This window comes from Solea solea, chromosome 18 (genome assembly GCF_958295425.1).
Source record: "Solea solea chromosome 18, fSolSol10.1, whole genome shotgun sequence".
NCBI classification, from domain to species: Eukaryota; Metazoa; Chordata; class Actinopteri; order Pleuronectiformes; family Soleidae; genus Solea; species Solea solea.
Window position 1 is genome coordinate 10,043,458 of NC_081151.1, and position 20,784 is coordinate 10,064,241.

General features: G+C 42.0%; 1 protein-coding gene across 2 annotated transcripts in view; it reads left to right on the forward strand.

The window, feature by feature from the left end:
- rcan3 (regulator of calcineurin 3) overlaps window positions 1-19,549 on the forward strand; it is a 39,142-nt gene extending 19,593 nt beyond the window's left edge. For both annotated transcript variants that reach the window (XM_058615976.1, XM_058615977.1), the window contains 3 exons: window positions 13,277-13,450; window positions 14,634-14,805; window positions 17,383-19,549. In XM_058615976.1, coding sequence (XP_058471959.1) covers window positions 13,277-13,450; window positions 14,634-14,805; window positions 17,383-17,537 — 501 coding nt within the window. In that variant the 3' untranslated portion in view covers window positions 17,538-19,549. The remainder of the gene's footprint in view (window positions 1-13,276; window positions 13,451-14,633; window positions 14,806-17,382) is intronic.
- Window positions 19,550-20,784: the final 1,235 nt, after the last annotated feature.

A 20,784-nucleotide genomic window follows, 5' to 3' on the forward strand; every position in this document is an offset into this window, starting at 1 on the left:
TGCATCAGGCATCGTTTATTACGCTGTGAAAATCCTTGGCCTCTGATTGAGCTTTCCTCCCGGCCTGTCTGTTTTTATTATCTTTCAACAGGATCTGAGCCTGTCTGAGGCCTCTGTTTTTATTAATATCTCCAGATCTGAACATGAGGAACAATAACCTGACTCCTGTGTCTTTTTTTTTCCACAAAGCACCGTCTGTGGGTGAACTAATATGTGGGTTGCTGCTTTTTATGGACTCTTCACAGAGAGATTAGGTAATGGCAATGCTGTTTGCTTGAGTGGCAAGAAGCAAAAAAACAAAAAAAAAAAACAAGCTGTATTTGTTTTATAAGAGGAGATGCTTTGTGAATGGCTGTGGTGTTCTGGAGCCATTGTTTTGACACGGTTGAAGTGGTTTGCCCACGCTTTGGCTCAGTCCCTGCTGGTTACAGCATTAGGCTGCAAACAGGGCAGATTGTTGTCATCATAATGGCAGAGCTGGTGCTACAGTAGAGTCTTGTTCCGAGGTGATCTGTGTCCACTTTGGAGAAAACAAAAGGGCTGTTGTGGTCATGAGGTTTGGCTCGGCAGAAGCTGTGGCTTTTCGATGCTGTAGTACGCGAGTGTTTGTCCCAGCGCTGCCATAACCTGGGAAATCTACTAGCATCAGCAGGAGGATGCACGGTGAAGGTCATAGCACAGTGACAGGTGAATGTATTACTGAGCACAGTAAATGGGACGCAACCCTTTACAGTTAATCTCACACCCTTGGTTTGGTGCTGGCGTTTACATCTAATTAATTATTCACTTGCCAGTTTAATGGTTTCGCATGGTTTTATTTGCACCTTTTATATTCAGTATGCATTAATTACTTATTGTCCTGTCACCCTACTTTTATTCACTCACTAAAGCCTCTCTCAAACTAAAATTAGTATGTTTATTGGGGGGGGGGGGGCGCCCAGTCCGACTAAGCGTATATGCAGGAGTAATCAGACTACTAATCGTAACTAGCTCGATTTTAGCCGGGCTAACACATTTAAATAACTTAATTATTGTTTTAGTGTGACTAAAATCAGACTTTTAACATGCATGTAAACTCACTGAGTGATAATGTTTTACGGTGGTTACTATTTTGCATATTTTATGTTCCCTCTGATGCCGATGAGAGCCTCAGCTGATAAAAACCCACGTGTGAATGCAGATTAAACGCATTAAAACCTGGGATTAAACACGTTTGTTTGACCGGTGGGAACGGGGTTAAAGTCTATTTTAATTACAGGACATTTAATATGTCCAAAAACCAGCTTGTGACACATCATTCCTGAGGATCCTGCTATAAATTTCACGACACAAGCTGCATCGCAATCCACAAAGGACGGTTGTGTTCGACTAAAGCGTGCCACTCCGACACACGAGAATATAGTAACGCTGACACAGTCACACACTCAACAGTGAGTCAGCGGACTCACAGGCCCACGTACACCTCTGTTAGCAAACACACACACACACACACACACACCACTCCTCGCTTCAGGATGCCTGGACAAGTTTCCGTCCACCTGAGTCACTTTTCCTCTCTGCCTGTTTATCTGTTGCTGCATGTATCATATGTCTGTTCTCAACGCTTTATCTTATTAGAAATTATGTTTGTTTTGAGGATGTTGAAGTTATTTGATGACTAATCAGCACAAAACTGCTGACATGTATGTTTTTCATAATAATAACACTAATAATAATAATGGAGTTGTCAACTAATTTGCATGTTATCTTCTTCATTTCTCATTTGGACCATCACAGTTGTTTAGTTTTGAAATTGCTGTCAAACATTCCGAAGGATTTATTTCATTATCATAAGACAAAACTTGCAGAAAGTCCTGATAACTTTGGGTGGAACAAGGTTTTATGTAAGTCAGCTTGAAAAATGACTCACACTAGTTAACTGTAAAAATATTTAGATATAATCTCTTTTGAGAAAAAGGACTGATTTAATCATTTCAGTATCAGCTTAAGTACAATCCAAGTCAGTCTCCCGATGGATGTCTTTGTATTCTATATTATCAATCAGCACTCATTTAGTTAGGCTCTCTCTGTATTGCTTTATTCTTTACAGAAAGGGCATGGCTCCATGCTCATCAAACTCATGTTGAAAAATTAGATTTCAACATGAGTATGATCCCTGGCTCACATGTAAAAAAAAAACATCATGCATTTATGAGCAGTTTTTGGGTTGCAGGCAGGAGGCAGAGGAGCAGCAGGAGGACAGACAGGAGGATGGTAGACGGCGATGGTGTCATGTTATGTGCTGGTCAGAAACCAGATCTGCGTCTTGGCAAGGTTGAGCACCCCTGGGCTGGAGCAGTGGGCTCAGGTGTGCCTGTTCCCCTGGTATGGGCACCAGGCAGGTGTAGATGGGCAGCTCACATTGGCCTGAAACCCTAGAGAAGTGCTGTGGCTCAGGTGTCAGGTAAAGGTTAGCACTGTGTCCGTCCGGGTGACGTAGAACAAAGGACGGCCTCCCAGGCGGCGTGTCCCGTTACCATGTGGTCAAAATGACACAACTATGAAGTGATAAGACTAGAAGCGAAGAAAGGGCCTCGCAGTGGAACGTAGAGGCCCTCAAACTACTGTGGAAGCCAATGAAAAAGACTTACAATGATCGTCTTTGTCACTGAAATCGCTGGTTGAACTTAGTTTTGCTGTCAGAATTTCCAATAGGATTTCCAGTCACACACAAATGACTCTGGAAAGACAAGGTAGTCATGGGGCTTGAAATAGCAATGTCAAATCCATTATGTTTAGACAGACACTGTGTCCACAGCTCACCCGCCAACTCAAGGTGATCTTTATTAATGTTCTGCAGTGTTTATCGACAATCATGCTGAAATGATTAGCCAATCAGCATAGCCACAAACAGTTAACTGAATGGAGTATGATCATTTTATCATCTGTTTATTTTGTCCGTTTCATTATTTTTGCAAACTAATGCAATTATGTGGCTCTGTAACGTATTAAATGTACTGGAGTTAGACTAATTTGATATAGTATATCAATGTGTGATCGTGGTCTATGAATTTATTCTATTTGGTTGTTTTGTTTGCAATTAAAGGTTTGGAATATGTAGTGTGTTTGAAGTAAGAAATTAGTAAATGTACCTGCTACAGTCCACGTACACTATGTTTCAATATTGAATGTAGACATGCATTATTTTTTATTCCTGTAATGCTTGATCGTCACTGCATCACCACTAAGGTGAAACTGATTCCCTCCACAACGAAGAGACATAATGTTGTAATTACAGAGAGAGAATCCATAGCTGTGTTTCCATGGAGTGGAACAGTTGTTTTCTGCGTTTTCCATTAGGAATAGCACTAAAATAACCAGCCCCAACTGGTCCATACTTTGGTACCCTTCCAATGTGGTACCGGATTAAAATATTGCGGGATAGTTGGAGCGGCCAAGTAAAGGATTGTGGTTTCAGTCGAAAACACAAGCCTGACTCAGAACTTTACCATTCCAAACTGTACCTGACTCTACCAAACTAAACTGTGTCTGTGGTGACATGACCATCTCTTCGCTACCTTTTGTAATGTGCAACTATTTGGATTACGGTGTGGACATACTTGCGTTTGTGTGTGTGTGTCTTTGTGCCTAAGTGATGCTGCTGACGAGGAAAAGCTCCTGCCTCAATAATAACCATAATGACCACATTGGCGGTAATAGGATTAATGTTTCCTCAAATGCTGTAAACTGATTTCAGTCTCGCTGCCAGCCTTGTCCTGGAAGGAACAGCAGTGCAGCGCTGCAAGCGTCGGCCCTCGTCAATATTCCCCCTCCCCACCCCAGGTATTGATCCCACTATAATAACACTTGCCCCATTCACATTTCTCCCCGGTGCTTTTGCCGCCCTCACAATGCCGACGGAGCTATTAATCGCGAGTTGTTTTTGTTGTTTTGTAATACCGAACACCATGATTACAGCCCGCGTTGAGTCACCACGCGCAGACGACCTCATGTTTATCCAGTGATATCAAGTCTCTGTTTTTCCTGTGGCCATGCATTACCTCATCCACGGCAGTCAGCATGTTTACTGCCGGTTAGTCTGTGGGATAGAGTTCTGTGTGTGTATACATGCCACACTCATGGCTGTATTTGCCCGGTCTAGTTTTAGAAAATTCAAATGAACACACAGATTTTGAGAGTTGTCAATATTTGGTGTTTAAATGTACTTCTTTAAATACTCGGTCTGTTTTCCATACATATTTTAATACACATATAGGATTTATAAGCATTTACATTCACTTACTCCATTAAATAAAAGTACAGGAGGTATAATGTTTAATATCTGAATCAAGCCTTGTCACTGTCAGTTAAACTGCTGTGAAGATGTAACCGTGGTAACTCATGATAAAAAGATTTCATTTGGATGTTTTGATGGAAACATCTTCATATTTCGAGTGTTTATTTAGCTTCAGATAGTGATCATATTCATGCTTTATCGGCTAAAATGGTCTGATGTGTTTTAAACACAATACCTTTGTGTCTCGAGTGATTGCTGTAATTGCATGCAGGTATGACCGTAATGGAAAGTTGGCTCCGGTTTAAGGAACAGTCATGGAAACAATATGGAATGTGATAAGCAAAAATGTAGTGGAACAGTGGATGAAGCATGCAGGTATTTTTTCTTCCAGCTCCATCTGTTACCTCTGCCTTCCTTGTCTGACCTTAGTCGACCAGCTCCAGTCTGACTCTTCAGGGAGGGCAGTAATTAAAAATGATGGTCCACACACTTAAAGAAGTACATTTTCTTTAATTATTCTAATGTGGTCTATTTTTAGAGCACATTTTTGACTCACCCAGAGGCTCCGTGGCCTAGTTTGTTCGTTTTCACCCAAATCCCATTGAAGCACGAGGGTCTGGATTAGACCGCGCTAAAGCCCGGCACGTGTCACAGAGACGGATGAGCGATTCAACAGAGGTGAAAATAAAAAAAAGAAAACAGGACAGCCCTTCTTTACATTCCAATAAGGCTTAGTTAATCTTTTCATTTTGATCCAAAACACTAAGTAGTGTAATTCAACATAGAACCGAACTAGGTTGTGGATTATAGTCAAGGATTTCGGTGTACTGTACAAGCGTAAACTAGATCAGAATAGAACATCGTGGCTCCATCACAGAATTTAAACGCTTTGGCTACAGACAAAGGATGTTTGTGCGTACAATTTTTACGGCTTAATGTTGTCTTTAAAATATGGTTATTTCTGACTATGTGAGGCCCAAAGACAATTATCCAAGTCGTCAGTGTGCAGGAGCTTTTCAGGATCATCACACTTCAAACACAATCCGCTGTGTACATTACGTTCATGTTGAGCATGCTTACAGAGCGGGACGGATTTACAGCTCGGCTAATTGTCAGTGATGATGCAGACCCACTGGACAAAGTTAATCCAGCCTTTACATCAGGAAAACACTTTATAGTCAACTGTTCCACACTTCTGATTCGGAAAAAGATGCACCGTTCGTTCCTCAACTCGATCACCGCCACCGTCCACCATGTGCCAGTGCACCACCCTGTCATTGTTCTTTATTGTCCTGTCACCAAGATGAAACCATGTTGACACCGCTCCAATAGACCCCGCGCCTCCCGTCTCGCTAAGCCCACTGATCTTTTTGTTCACATGCTTGTGTCCGGGACCACTCGCTGGCTCGGCTCTGCGCTTGCTGTCTCCACAGGTCGACTCAATATGAGTCATACCCACAGTCGTGTCCTGTTGCCACTGTGATGACAGCCTTTCCATTACCATCAGGAACATAACTGCCTCATTACCCAGGAGGCAATCTGCTAAAGGATAGTCCTGCAGCTTACCAGTGAAGTGGTGGCAGTTCACGATCAACCTTTACATTTCTCCACATGGGATTTTAGCATTTTTGTTCTTTTCTGGACACAAATGAATTGATTCATTTGACTTAAAGTTTATAAACTTGTATAAGTGGAGATTGTGCTTTGCAAAATTGAACAAAAAAAAAATACATTTTGCAATTTCACCACTATGTTTGTTTGTTTTTTATAGTTAAATAAGCAGAAAAATGTGCCTTGTTTTATCATTTACTTTCCTCTTCATGGGAACGTAATTAACAAAATTGATATCATGTGCTATTGAAGAAACATGTTATAACTGGCATTACAAATCACGTGAGAAGTGGACTTGGTTTTTTTTCATATAGCAAAAAACAGATGGTTAGGGTTAGGGAATGCTGGCTGCTAAGGTTCACACTGGATGTTATGTAAAGGTGACACAGAACAAACAGCAAGCAGTCAGCAGTAACGACCACGCTTGCTATTTCAATCAACCCAAGTTGTTTGCAATTTGAGAGCTGTGGCTTCACACACACAATCCCACAGCCCCGCCTTCCCCCGGCCTCCACCCTAAACACATCAGATTTCTGTTGATGGGAAAACAATGCCTACGAGTAAACTTTGCTGTGGGAGCATGAGGGTGGATTTAGTCTCATAAATTCTGCTCCTTTCCCCACCTCACCCTGTTTGTTTTCCAAATATAGCGAGCTTCCTCTTGTTGTCCGTTACCTAGCTACCGAACGTGAAATAAATCATATTTCTTCAGTAGATGTTGTTATCTGCCTTGTTGAGGATGAAAAACAAGAACACGCTGTTCCCTTCTCCGTGCTCACCTGTCGTCCTACAGCTCTCACTCATTGTGGAAGCAGGTGCTTGTTCAAGCCGCTCTGTGTGTCTGTTTTTGTGTAGTGGTGAGAACACATTTTGGCTCAAAACCATAGCTGTGAAGACGTTTTGACACAACTTTAATGGGTTATTTAAAGACTATGTTGTGGTTTTAGGGTTAGAGTTTGAATAAAACAGACGACAGTGAACTGATAATGGAGTGAAATTACAGAGAGTAAGTTATTTTGAGTCTGGATATGAAGAGGGGATGAGAGTCAGAGCGGCTGAAAGCGGTGCCGAGGCAGGCGGAGGGCACAGTGAGGTGGATCTGAGGGAGCGGGAGGAGGTCAGAGAGATACGGGCGGGCGAGGTTGTGCATGGCCTTGAAAGCATGCAGGAGGATTTTGAATTGAATTCTGAGATTAACCGGGAGCCAGTGGAGTTGCTGTAGGATGGGGGTGATGGTGGTGGAATGAGGGGGGGGGGGCTCTGGTGATGATGCAGCAGCTGAATTCTGGCCCAGTTGAAGTCTATGTTGGGAAGTCTATGTGAGGGAGACCAGAGAGGAGAGGCTGTGAGCAAAGATTGAAGTTGTAAGGGGAGGGTGGAGTAGATGGAAATATGCAGCCCGGGTAATATTATTGATGTGGGATTGGAATGCAACCCAGATTGTACACAACTGTCTACCTGACACTTAAAAACTCACTTCCATGTGGTCTTTTTATATTTTATAATGTGGAATGTTGTCGTTTTAACTGTAAAAGTCTTTGAGAATTTTTAAAAGCACATTACTGAATGAATTTAGATTGCATCACACTGAAAAAAGGTGTAGGCTCTGTTACTAGACAGCCAAAACAAACAACAACAACATTGGCAACATTTTTGTCTACCTGGGTGTAACGCTTAAATTACTGCTGATAGGAGACAAAGCCAATACATAAGTGGGCGTTATTTCACCACTGCAAAAGGGCTTTAGATTAAAGGGTAGGATAAGGGTTGGGGTTAGGCTTTAAGTTGTAATGGTTAAGGTTAAGTCTTGCGCCTTGTTTATACACTCATGGGGCTTAAACAGGAAGTTAAGTCTGCCAATTGTGTTTGACGTTATGGTGTAAGACTTTATTTTAAACACTCTAACTTTATCCTACTTACACAGGTGGGTTTTGTTTTCACAAACCTCACTAGTGGGTTCATTATGGAACGTCTTCCCTCATGTGGTTTCGTTAATTATTCCACAAATTCTCCTCCAGAACGTAAACACTCCAGAACCATCTGATCCTCGCTGTGATCCATCCAGCTGCATACAAATACAAATCTGCTCCGGCACTCCTCCCAGGCATCCATTGCGTGCCGGGTTTGCGTGTAGTTCCAAAAATGCAGATGTGCGCCACATACTGTCACGCCCTCTCATGCCCAACACACCTGCAGTGATGACATCATTTCTGCAGCAAAGTATAAACCAGGCTTCAACCAGGGATTTCACTGTGTCCAAGCGTGTGAATGTGATTGAAACTAGTCTATATCTGCTTACGGTCAACCTGTTGTCCCTCAGCTGTGCTTTGCTACTAATGATCTTACAACTATACTGTATCTGCCACATGTTTGACAGCATTCCCTCTGTGCATGCACCTTTGATGTATTGTAGGTCGGTATCGAGCAGTGGTTGGAAACCCGCTGATGAACTCTTGAGCACATTGTCTGCATTGCACACATATTTACTCACTCGCTAGGTTTCGCTCTCTCCGTCTCACCACACACATAAGGAGAACAAAAGGGAGTGGGTCACCGCGCGGAGCATTGCGCTGGCTGACGAGCAGGCCACTTTTCAGCCGCGTGTAACTCAACACCCCTCTCCTCTTCCTCGTTTCCCCTCCTCTCGTCCCCCCTCAGGATGTCCGCTCATAAAGACCACATCAATTAGTGATCAGCACGCTCACTTGTTACAAAACAATTGAGCAGGGGCGTATCATCGCGTGGTGTGGGGGCTTAAAAACAAACCGTACATGCGATTATGGAACATGATCCCCCGAGCTTTCCCACGTCTCTGCTCATGCCTAAACATCAATATACTGTAGCTTGTGTGCATGCGTGCATGTGTGTGTCTGTGGACCTGAAAGATTACCTGATCAGTTATCACACGTGGAGTTTGATGACATGTGGGGTCATAGAAGCTGACTGAGCCTCATGGAAAATTCACACATGGAGTGGGCTCTGCAGCGACAAGTGCTTTGTTGTCATACTCAATCTAATTACAATTAAATGTGGAGTAAGTTGATTTTTTATTCATCGTCCCAACCTCTGTTCTGTAAAAGAGAAATTAAAGCAACACAGTGTAGGATTTCGACCTTCAAATAAATGTCTCAAGAATCGTTTTGATGGTACATCGACTTACAACAGGGGGAATGTCACCTCCACTGAGCCCAGAGTGGGTCTGCATCGCCTGTATTGGCACTGTGGAACTTCTGGTTTCAGGTCAGCACCTCAGGAACAACAAGGAAAAAATGGAAATCAGGTGTTCAGAGACAAAACGATACCGACATCACAAACTCAAGCGTCTACTGATACCAATATTAGTTATTTAAGATCATTTATGAATGCATGAAGCTGTGAAAGACACATTTTTGCTGAGTCATTTCAAAGACATCGTTCTCCAACTGAGTATCAAATATTTTTCTCTCAAAAAAAAGAGAAATAAACAGCCCTAAAATGCTTTTGCTGATTTTTATTTACATTTTTACACAGGATTTTTGGATTGGATTTGAACATTTTATCTGTCCTATATCCGATCCAGTGATTTTGATACTCGATACCGATTTCCATCCCTACTAAATACCAACTGTCTGTTAACATATGATGCATGTTTAAATATCAGCATTATCCATGTGACTGTCTAGAATACAAAAAAAAACAACATATCGGGTCACTGAAATTGCTGTGCTCACCTGAAAGCCTCTTCTAAACATTTCCCCACAGGCACAGTGTCCTGTTTTCTCCGTCTCAAAACACACGGGAACCTGACACCAGTCTAAAACGGAGATATGTGTTGCAGAGAGTCACTGTTAAACCGCTCTAATTAAATATTTTGTCATATTTTTCCGTCTGCTGTTTACACACAATTAGCGGCAGGAGAATGTTTGGCTAACAACTGTTTTCAGTCGATTGTGTGCCGTCTGTGGAAATGGGAGGATCAATTTTACATGAGCACACTTGGCACTTGGCTGTCCCTCTGCATGCTAATAGCATAGTTATCCAGTGATTCTCCAAAGAATGCATAACAGCAGTCAAAATATGCACATTCCTCACTCGACCTCCTGCCCCGTGCGTCTGCTCGTGAATGCACCTTGTATGGGGAACTACAAACCTGACTAAAAATGGTATTGTGGCACACAAAGGTGAGGTCAGCTTTGAAACGAAGCCAACTTCCCCTGTGGCCTTTCAGCAAGGAGCAGATGCAGATTTGCATGCAGACAAAAACTGGAAAATAAAGCATGAAAGAAAGGGGTTTTGAACATACAGTAAGTGTCAGATGTGGCAAAAAATACTCCCATTCTTTACTTAAGTAGATGTACAGATAGTCATGATACTGATGTAAAAAAGACTGTTCAACTTACTCAAATAAAAGGGCAGAAGGTACAGGCTCTCAAATATAGTTAAAAGGGATTTATGTCAAATATGTGCCACAGAAATGAGAATTACTTCATCCCACGGGGTACAGAAAGTGAAGTTGTTTGTATTTAAATGTAGGGAGTAAGTGTAAAATGTCCTCAGAAAAATGAAATACTCCGGTACAAATACACTTGAAGTACAGTAATGAAGTAATAGTTTGTGTCCGCAGTGTCCACCACATTGCCGCAGAACTGTTTCACAGCTCGCTGAATCATTAACAGCTCAGCATGTGTCAGACAGAGGATGATGTACAGTACATCCTGTATCTTAGGCTAGAGGATATACACTGGCTCATGAACTTGTTTCAGTGCAGAGAGACACAGTTTGACTGAGAATAGGACTGCAGGCTTTTTACAAGACATTTAATATGTCGATGTGAGTGTGATTTGGATTGAATTTATTCATCAGCATTCATTTTAAATGCATTTGTTCATTAAAATATCGACAAACTTTGCCCTGGCATATCGGTTATCTTTATGGATGGGACTCAGTATCAGTATCTGTCGGGGAAAAAAAGTAAAATCCAATACAATCCTATACATCGCATGCTTCACTATGCACAGACTGTAAAAATGTAAATAAAAATCCACAAAAGCAATTTAGCTGAGTCATGTTTGGACTGTTTATTTCTTCTTTTTGGGAGAGCTATATTTGTTACACAGTTGGCAACCCAATGATGTCTTTGAAATGACTCAGCACAGATGTGTTGTGTTGCTCGCAGTGTTGTAATGTAAGGAAGTACAAATACTTTGTTACTGTACTGAAGTGGAATTTTCACATATCTATACTTCGTTATTTACTACATTACTGACAACTTTTACTTTTACTCCACTACATTTCCTAAATAAAATGTGTACTTTTACAATACATTTCGCTTAACCATCTTTGTTACGCATGACTACAAAATAAAAGTTGAGTTGTTGACGTAATGCCGTTTGTTGTCTCTAGCCGCTCAGCTGTTAGCCGCTCAGCTGTTAGCCGCTCAGCTGTTAGCCGCTCAGCTGTTAGCCGCTCAGCTGTTAGCCGCTCAGCTGTTAGCCGCTCAGCTGTTAGCCGCTCAGCTGTTAGCCGCTCAGCTGTTAGCCGCTCAGCTGTTAGCTCCAAGTGGACTTAAAACACACCAGCGGCTCATTGTTTACCGTGTCCCACACCGAGGCTCTGGTCTCCACTCCAACCGGTGAGCCAACCAGTGAGCTAGCTCACTACCTCACGCAGATAAACCAGCCAACCGGTGAGCTAGTGAGCTTACGCAGATAAACCGCAGAGAGAGAGCTTGTCACCATTCATGACAGAAGGTTAATGTTGTTTGAAGTTGTTCGCCTGTACCTATTATGCTTTTATTGTCAAGAAGCCACAATAAATGTCATATTCAAAATTGTAATTGCTCACCTAGTACATTTTATACCAGAAAATTACTTTTGATAATTTTGAAGTACAGTAAATGCTAGGTACTTTTACTCAAGTAATATTCTAAAAGGTGACTTTAACTTCTACCAAAGTCGTTTTATCTTGTAAAAGTACAAGATTCTTGCATTTCTACTCAATCGCTTTCATGTACTTTATACAAGACTTTTTCGTTTTCATCATATACATCAAACATCAAATTAAATATTGAAGTTAAGACAGTCGGAAATGTCAAGCAAGATGAGACTAGGTGTGTGTGTGTGTGTGGGGGGGGGGGTATTTTAACACAAGATGGATTAAAGCGAGAGAGCTGGCGCCTCTCGTCACTACACTGTCACTGTGTACCCTCAGGTAACAGGAATCCTTCCTCTATGTGAGAGCTGCTGTGTCAGCTGAACAAGAGAAGTGTTGTGAGAGTATTTCAGTTTTCTGTCCCCTACTGCTTGTAAGAGAAAAGAGAATCTGTTCTGTGTGTCACGTAGGACTGACACTGATTTGAGAGTGGCGTTTACCACTGGCTGCACAGACGTGGCTTTCAGGACACTGGGCACATGAATCACATCAAATCAAAATGACGATTAAAAGTAAAAAGGCAAGCGTTTCTTCATTTGACTGACGATGTAAAATGTTGCAGAGTGAAATGCACGGAGCAACACCTGACTTCAGGAGCACCTGCAGACGCTACAGCCGTCTGAACTTTGTCTTTCTTCACAGCCAGCACGTTCAATCAAAAATCCATCTCCGTTCTCGCAAAGAAGTGTGTGGTTTTCATGTTTCCGTCTGTGTTTGGAGATGGTCGGCTAGGAGACAAAAAAATAGCACCCTTGATTACTCGGAAAACATCTCTCTCTCTCTCTCTCTCTCTCTCTGCAGTCTTTTTTCATTTTCCTTTCACCCTCCTACTGAGTGGCTTGATTGAGTTCACAGCTGAGGGGGACAATTTGGTGCCCGTGGAGAGGACTGAGTACAAAACATAGCAAACATGGGAATAGGTCATATGGGTATTGTTAAAAAAAAAAAAAAAAACACAGTCGGATGCATACGGAGATAAGGGCAGTGGTCAGAGACAGGAGAGAATTACTGTACCCAGGGATCAAAAAAAGGAGCGAAAGGGAGCGACTGTGAGTAACTGCATTTGAGGCGATCGCTGGAACATGACAGGAAGCTGGGAAATCTAATTTCCACATTATCTCAGTGGCAAATGAAATGGTTTCAGAGCAGATAGAGTCACGTCCGCCGCACAGATGGAGGTGTTAGTGATTTTGAACTAAACGATTCAAATTGACCCCGAAATGTTTCATCCTCTCGTGTGTTCACAATGTACACAAAAACATCATTGTTAAACATTTAGGATTTAGGCTATTTACAGTGTTTTATATAATGGTGGAGGATGGAAGACAAAGTGTACGAGTCAAAAGACAAAATAAACATACAAAATATAAGCAATTATGCCATTTTATATGCATTTCAGTTCTTCATACCATGCATTATAAAAACGTTCAAAATCGATCTCCAGTCACGTTTCTTCATGCGTTTGTGTCTCCCCTGCAGGAGAGGTTTGAGGCGCTGTTTAGAAGCTACGATGAACAGACGACGTTCCAGATGTTCAAAAGCTTCCGGAGAGTCCGGATCAACTTCAGCACCCCAGAGGCCGCTGCCCGCGCTCGCATCGAGCTGCACGAGTCCGAGTTCAATGGCAAGAAGCTGAAGCTCTACTTTGCCCAAGTGAGTTTGAGTTAAAGGGTCTGGGAAAGGTCAGGCAGGGTCCTGAGACACAGACCTTCTAAGGAAGAGCACAGTTTATTTAAATGTACGGTTACGCCCTAGGGCATACTTCTCTTTATCACGTTCACAAACAAAAAAGTACACACACGGAGTCAGGAGGGAGAAAAAAAACCCTCTATTTTTGTTGTTGTTGCTGTTTTTCACCTAATTCCTCCATTTAAGAGAAATCGTAACCCTCACAACACAATATATACACAGTTGATGATGATAACATTATATCATATCCAGAAAAATTAGATCAGAGTGGATCTGTATTTCCTTTATGTGGAAGGAACTTCCGCTTATACCTGGGCGAAAGTGGATTTTAACCCCATTTAGCCTGGTTGTCATCAAATGACCTACAAACAATTGAATTCATTCTCACGCAGGAACTGTTAAAGTCACCTTACATAATTTATGCCTTTATCACAAGGACAAGACCAGTCAGGACCCCTGCTGCACTCGTCATGTCTTAGATATAAGGGGATTACAGCAATAAGGATTTTTACGGTTTAGGTAGACGCTACATGTGGGTATAGTAATTATGGAAATTGGCAGCTATCATAACATCACAAGCCCCTCACAGGAAGTGAGCCTGCGGTTTGACTGGGACTGCAAAACCTAATGCGCTTTTCCTGCTGTTAAGTATCAGGACTATGTTTTCAAGAGAGAAACTGTTTAGAGCAGTGGTTCTCAAACTTACCACCTTCACGATCACATACCCTGGCATATGTATACAGTAGAACAGTATTTCTGATTTTGCCACCAGAGGAAGCTCCCGTAGACACAAGGGTTTAGAAAAAAAGGGATAGAAAATGTATTTAGATCACAGATGATGTGAATTTGTACAGTCACTGCAGCATTAACTGAGGTTTCAGCCATGTCCACTATCCAGTCAGTGCACAAAATATTCTTCCACAAAATAGAATACAGAATATGTAAAAGAATAAAAAATTTGACTTTATTACATAATATAACATAATAATAAATAATTAGAATAATAAATAGACGGTAACAAATAATAAATACATGATTCATAAAGTTATAAGGTTCTAGAGGAGTCTTTTTAAGAGCTCCATCCATCTTCCTTCACTTTATCTGCAGGATTTATCTCCAACTCTCTCTCTCACTCTCTCTCCAACAGGTCCAGAATGGCGACGAGGACATCGACAAGTCGTACCTGGCCCCTCCTCAGCCCGTCAAACAGTTCCTCATCTCGCCACCCGCCTCGCCACCGGTGGGCTGGAGCCAGAGCGATGACGCTACACCTGTCATCAACTACGACCTGTTGTGTGCAGTAGCCAAGTTAGGGCCTGGTCAGTACTATACACTGGTGCCACACGTCCACACATGTACACACAGTAAATACACACAAGACGAGTCATTTATCTCCAAGCATTAGCCCAGATAAAAATCAGGAAATCATTTAATGCCCATCAACAGCGTGTTGTATAAAGATTATATGAGCAGGAAGTTATCACAGATTTCTTTGCGAATGCATTTTTTTTGCCTTTTATAGTTGCATTAGGAATTGATTAGGCTCAATGGATGGAAACGAAATGGCTGTGTTCACATGACCCTGGCCAAGTAGTAGGAGAAAAACAGCTTGAAGCCGATAAATCATATCCACTGTGCAAGCCACCGTACGTCAATGTCAACAGTATTTAACCTTGACTCTCTGCACATCTAAAGAAATACTCAGTGTGTGTGTGTAGCTGACTTAATCCCTCTATTCAACGGCAATTGATTAATCATTGGCAACAACAGGTCGATCCTGGTCTCCTTTATGTGCCAGAGTGCTGTAGTCACAGTCACACTTGGCTTTTTAAAGGGGATTTTTTTTTACTCATAAAAACAAAGGTCTGATAAATTAATAATGTTTACTCAAGCATTATTGTTGTTTTTTTTATTATTAAAAAGACAATAGAAGGTCCATAACACAACAGATAGATAGATAGATAGATAGATAGATAGATAGATAGATAGATAGATAGATAGATAGCGGAGGCAGATGAACAATCAGAAGCGTCCGCGCGTCTATCTCTGCCTGAAATCAAGGACACGTTGTCTTTGAAATGATCAAATAAATGAAAAAAAAAAAAAGCATTGTCTTTGTAAACACAGAGGAAAACAGTTACTTCCCATGAAGAAGGCTTTTAAATAACACTAATCCACACGCTAATGAAATGATAACAAAGCAAATGGGGTTCTACTGCACCACCGAGAGATCTTTCTGCAGTTCACACCCTATCACAGTTTTTTGTATTTGTGTAGGCAGCTCGGCTCGGCCCGGCTCAGTTAGATTTGGGAAATGTGAAAGATCTTTTTCCCACAGTCTTGTTCTGTGGCAGCTTCTCCGCTCTGTAATGGTGCCTCCATCTGCCTCTTAGACACAATTTGAGACGGCTGCAACCTTTCTAAAATGTCAGCGAATGCACATGAAAAGGTTTGCCATGTCAACAATGTCCCTCCGTGTTTGTGTGTGTGTGTGTGTGTGTGTGTGTGTGTGTGTGTGGGCATCGTGGAAAACATTCCCTTTTGAATCTGTATTCAGCTGAACACTCTTATCGTTTTGTTATCATCAAAAACACCATTTAACTTTCCACACACACACAGTCCAGCCCAGAGGACCACTTTTGACACGTCCTGCCATTACCATAGCAACACAAGGCATCAGGAAATGGCTTTGTTCCTCAGCTACAGATGCTGGCATCTGAAATCAGATTAGCGCCGTGCTGCAGTACGGCGCACTGACTCCCTCTATCAACTCCCCATGGTAACAGCAGGACTCTATTCACTGTCCATTTCCATGTTTGGCACTGCAGTGAAAAGCTGCTGTACCAATTTCCTGCTGTCTGCCAGCTGTCTGATCTCATCTCCATGGCAACTGTGATACAATCTCACAAGTGTGTGTGTGTGTGTGTGTGTGTGTGTGTGTGTTGGGTCCAAGTCCGCTGAGAGTGGCATCTGGACAAATGGCAGGACTATGTTTTTGTTTCCTTTTCAATCTGTGTCCTTCTCCCTGAATACTGAAACGTCCCTGAGCAAACCGGAGCAAACCGGAAATCCCTGAATGAAGTCTTTTCCTTTTTTACTGACAAATGTAATAAAAAGTGCTAACCACTAAGTGTAACTGTGGTCGAGGGACAATGTTTTTGTAAGTCATTGAATATTTGGGCCAAAACATCATATCTTCATCAGACAAAGAGCCTTCAAACGTCCTCAGTCCGAAACAAAAACCCACGTTTGCTGCCTTGTGGACAAATGTGTGTGAGAAACACCCTCGTACTGTTAATATTTACTGTGCGTCGTTTCAGTTTTAAGAATGACTGCTTCTTCTTTGATCCAAACCTATGCACATAGTTATTTTACAGATATTTTACTCCAAATGATTTAAAGGAACACTTCAGTGACACTAGCAGTGGTCCTATTAGCATAACTGTTAGCAAAGATGGCGGACACTGAGGTCCTGTCCCCCCGACACTTGGTCCTAGGTTTGAAACTGCAACGCTAATTCCGCACTTTTTAGACCCACTCGTAGGGGGGCGGGACCTCGTTCCCAGAATGTAAACAGTGTCCGCCATCTTTGCTAACAGTTACGCTAACAGGACCAAGTGTCACTGGTGGGCACGGAACAAAGAAACTAATGAAGATATTTCTCAACTCAGGGGAACCTGAGGTTGGGAAGCACATTTTTTCAAAAATACTAACCCTATTCTAGTAATACAAAGCTAAATTAAAAGTATTCCTTTAAATCATCTGCCGGGGCTTGGCCCAGTTTTGGCCCACGGGCCACTAATTGCTGAACACTGCACTACACCAACCGTGTGGCCCCATTTTTTCCGTAGTAATTGTTGCCTTTTCCTTTTCCCTCTATTCCTCCATCTCCACAGGTGAGAAGTATGAGCTCCACGCGGGGACAGAGTCCACCCCCAGCGTGGTCGTCCACGTGTGCGAGAGCGAGACGGAGGAGGACGAGGGGGCGCGGGCCAAGCAGCAGATCGTCCAGACCAGACGTCCCGACGGACCCCCCAAAGTCTTCAACTAGAGAGACCTCCTCCCCAGCAGCCCGGGGGGGCGCGGCCCGTGACCGCCCCCTTATATCCGCAACACACCCGCCCTCTCTCTCTTGTCTCTGCACTCACAGAGAGCGTCGACGCCCCTCATTTCAGTTCAACTACAAGATTTAAAAACAAGCCAACAAACATTGCTCAAAGACGGTGTTTGTGGGGAGTGTGGCCATGGAATGAGGCGGCTTGAAGGGGATGGATGAGAATCACATACACACTCATCACATTCTGCGGACAGCGTGGCGAGAGGCGGGGCACGCTTGCCTCCACCCCACCAAAACCCCTCCCACCCCCCCTCCCCTCCTCGTTTTCAGCAGGAGGGGAGGACTTACCTGTCCCAGTGTCCCAATGTTGACATCTCGTCTCACACACGCACTCAGCTCTCATTGCTGCTCGTTAACTCTCCCTTTTCGACGTTTTTTATTTTTTATTTTATTTAACCGTGTTCTCATATATATATATATATATATATATATATACAGTATATATATGTGTGTGTACTGTACGCATGTATACATACGTGTGTACACGTCTGCCTGTTTGTGTCTTTCTCATGGTTTCCTCATCACGTCTGTTTATCGTGGCTTCAGCTTCCATCAGGATCGAGTGACGTGTGATCTTCCCTCTCGTCTGCATGTATATAAGAATATATTATGGAGGAAAAAAAATAAAAATAAACACACACACACACAAAAACGCAACTACTAACAAGATGTATCAACGAAAAAGAAACCTATTTAACAATCACACACAGCACGAAGCGCCATAATGTGACTAACAGAGTTGTGGTGGTTGTTGACTTTACGTCGATTTTTTTGTTTCCTTCTTTTTCTCGCTTTTTATTTTGGAGAGTTGTCGTTTTTGGCTGAAATATTTCGATGTTTATTCTTACTTACTTGTATTTGATACCCAACACTTTTTTGCATGCTTAGTTATTTCTGTAGATGGAGGAGCTGAGGTGTGTGTTTTTTTTTTGTTTGTTTGTTTTTTATTGTTGTTGTTGCTTATGACGACAAGGAAACGGTGTGTGTGACGCTTCTGACGCAAGTGCATACCCCGGTCCATACCCCCCGCGTCTTTGGGTGGAAAAGCTTAATGGGTTTCTTTCTTTCTTTTCTTTTTTTTTTATGATTGACAGTTGAGTGTTTGGCTTGACAGCGAATTTGCATTTCTCGCTTTTCCGGCTTTTGGGGGAGTTTGAAGGATCATAGACAGTTTATTCCCCTTGTTCTTTTTTTTCCCCAGGAGATTTTCTTGTTTGTTGTAATTCACATCTTTTAAATATTTTTGTTATTGTTATTCTGCTCGATCGAACCCACTTTCTATGTGTCAGGTTTTCTTTTCTGAAACCTACTTGCTTGTTTTGCACTGAGAATCTCTCGATGTCTCCAAGCATTTCCGGGGGCTCCCCGCGTCTCCTGCTGCGCGCCGCGTTACTGCGTTACTGCGTTACTGCGCTGCTTCTCTTTGTAAATACCCGAGCGTAGTACGGATTTGTGGAAACAGTCCTTTTTAGATTTTGTAGTTTGACGCGGAAGCATTTTTGCTGAGAAAAAAGGGAAATTTTAGGAAGCCTCATGAGATATCAACCAAAGCATCCGTTCGCCTCACACTGTCATACGACTCAAAGACGCTCGTGTATTTTTGTTAACATGAGAGAGAATCGTTTATTTTCCCAACACAACTGCTGTTGCATTTTTCATTTTATATTAAAATAATATTTTTTCTGCAGCATGTGGTTCAATAAAACCCGTCTTTCTTTTCTTTTCTTTTTTTTTTAATTTTTCCACTTCTATGTCAGATTAAAGTGCTTCAACTTCTCATTTATTGAAATCATTCATTGCTTTCGAAGCAACAGGAGCAAATGTTGTTTTTTTTTAGCAGGGATCGACGACAAGTGTAGGAAACGATCTTTAGAATGAAATCGACATTAGCAGTAAACAAAAGTCCATCTGCATGTCAGCACTTTATCGTCAGTGTTTTGTTTCCTTGACGTAAAATGTGTCCGTCTTGAGACAGAAGTAGTTTTTCCCGTTTCTGTCTTGCGTTGTTGTTGTTGTTGTTTTCTTTCTTCTTTTTATCTCAAACTGAACACCTGGTTAGCCTTTTCACCAGCATTATTGCAGTGAGTGAAACACTTCTTTTTTTGCTCGTGTGTGTGTATGCGCGCGCGCGTGCGTGTCTTCAGGCCTGTTGGATGTGTGGACGCATGCGACTGGGAAAAAAAGGGTAGAGATGCAGCAGAAGCGGAATCTGTGTCTTTGTTTTTGAAACATACATTTTATCTACAGAGAGAGTCAGACGTTTGCAGGCATTTGTGTTGACAGCACAGTTATCGAAGCGCACAGTCGATTGTATAGGAACTACTGAGGCGGATGATGATGATAAAGAGAAGTCAGTTTTTTTACTCTGGTTGTGGTACGTAAACCTGGGAGCATTTTGGTCGCAGATGAAATGAAAATGTATAATTATGTACATATGCCAAGTCTTTTTGTTGCTGAGGCCAGTCCCAGTGTGCACTTTGTCACGGCTTCTCTTTGCAGTGTTGTAATGGAAAACAAAAAAAAGAAAGAAAAAGTAAAAAAAAAAAAAAGTTCTAAAGATGCTCAATCAAATGCAACTGTCATTGTGTTGTGTTAAACAGTCGGACATTGGACTCTGTTTGAATGTTTCTGATATTTCTGGGGAACGTCCACTAAAAAGGTCAATAATCCAGTTTGTCACTGTCGTACCGTTTCCGTTCCAATATGAATATTGTATCTTGTATTGTAGAAAATCCAGAAAACAAAGTAGCAAAACAAGCAATAATTTACAGTTCTATAATACCGGTATCTGTATTTTCTTGTTCTGTACTTATTTCTCAGAGATGGTCTCTGTCTCTTACAGTATCTGCTTCTATTTGTGTAGTATAATAGTTCTTCGTTTCACATACAATATACATAAAGACATATTCTTAAAAGCCATGTTTAAGTGTTGTTTATTTTAGGGGTTTCCTTTTACTTAGAAGAGGAATGTAAACGAATGTCCTCACTGCATTTTTATTATGTTTCCTTTTATTTTAATATTATTCAGAACATCATTACATAATCCTAATTACCTCGTCTGTAGAGGCTAAAACAACACAAACGGACGACTGTCCATATGTTGAGCAATAGCTGTGAGATGAAGCGTACACTGGACACTGTGTGCCTTCTTCCCCACGACACAAAAAGCCCTCTCTTCTTT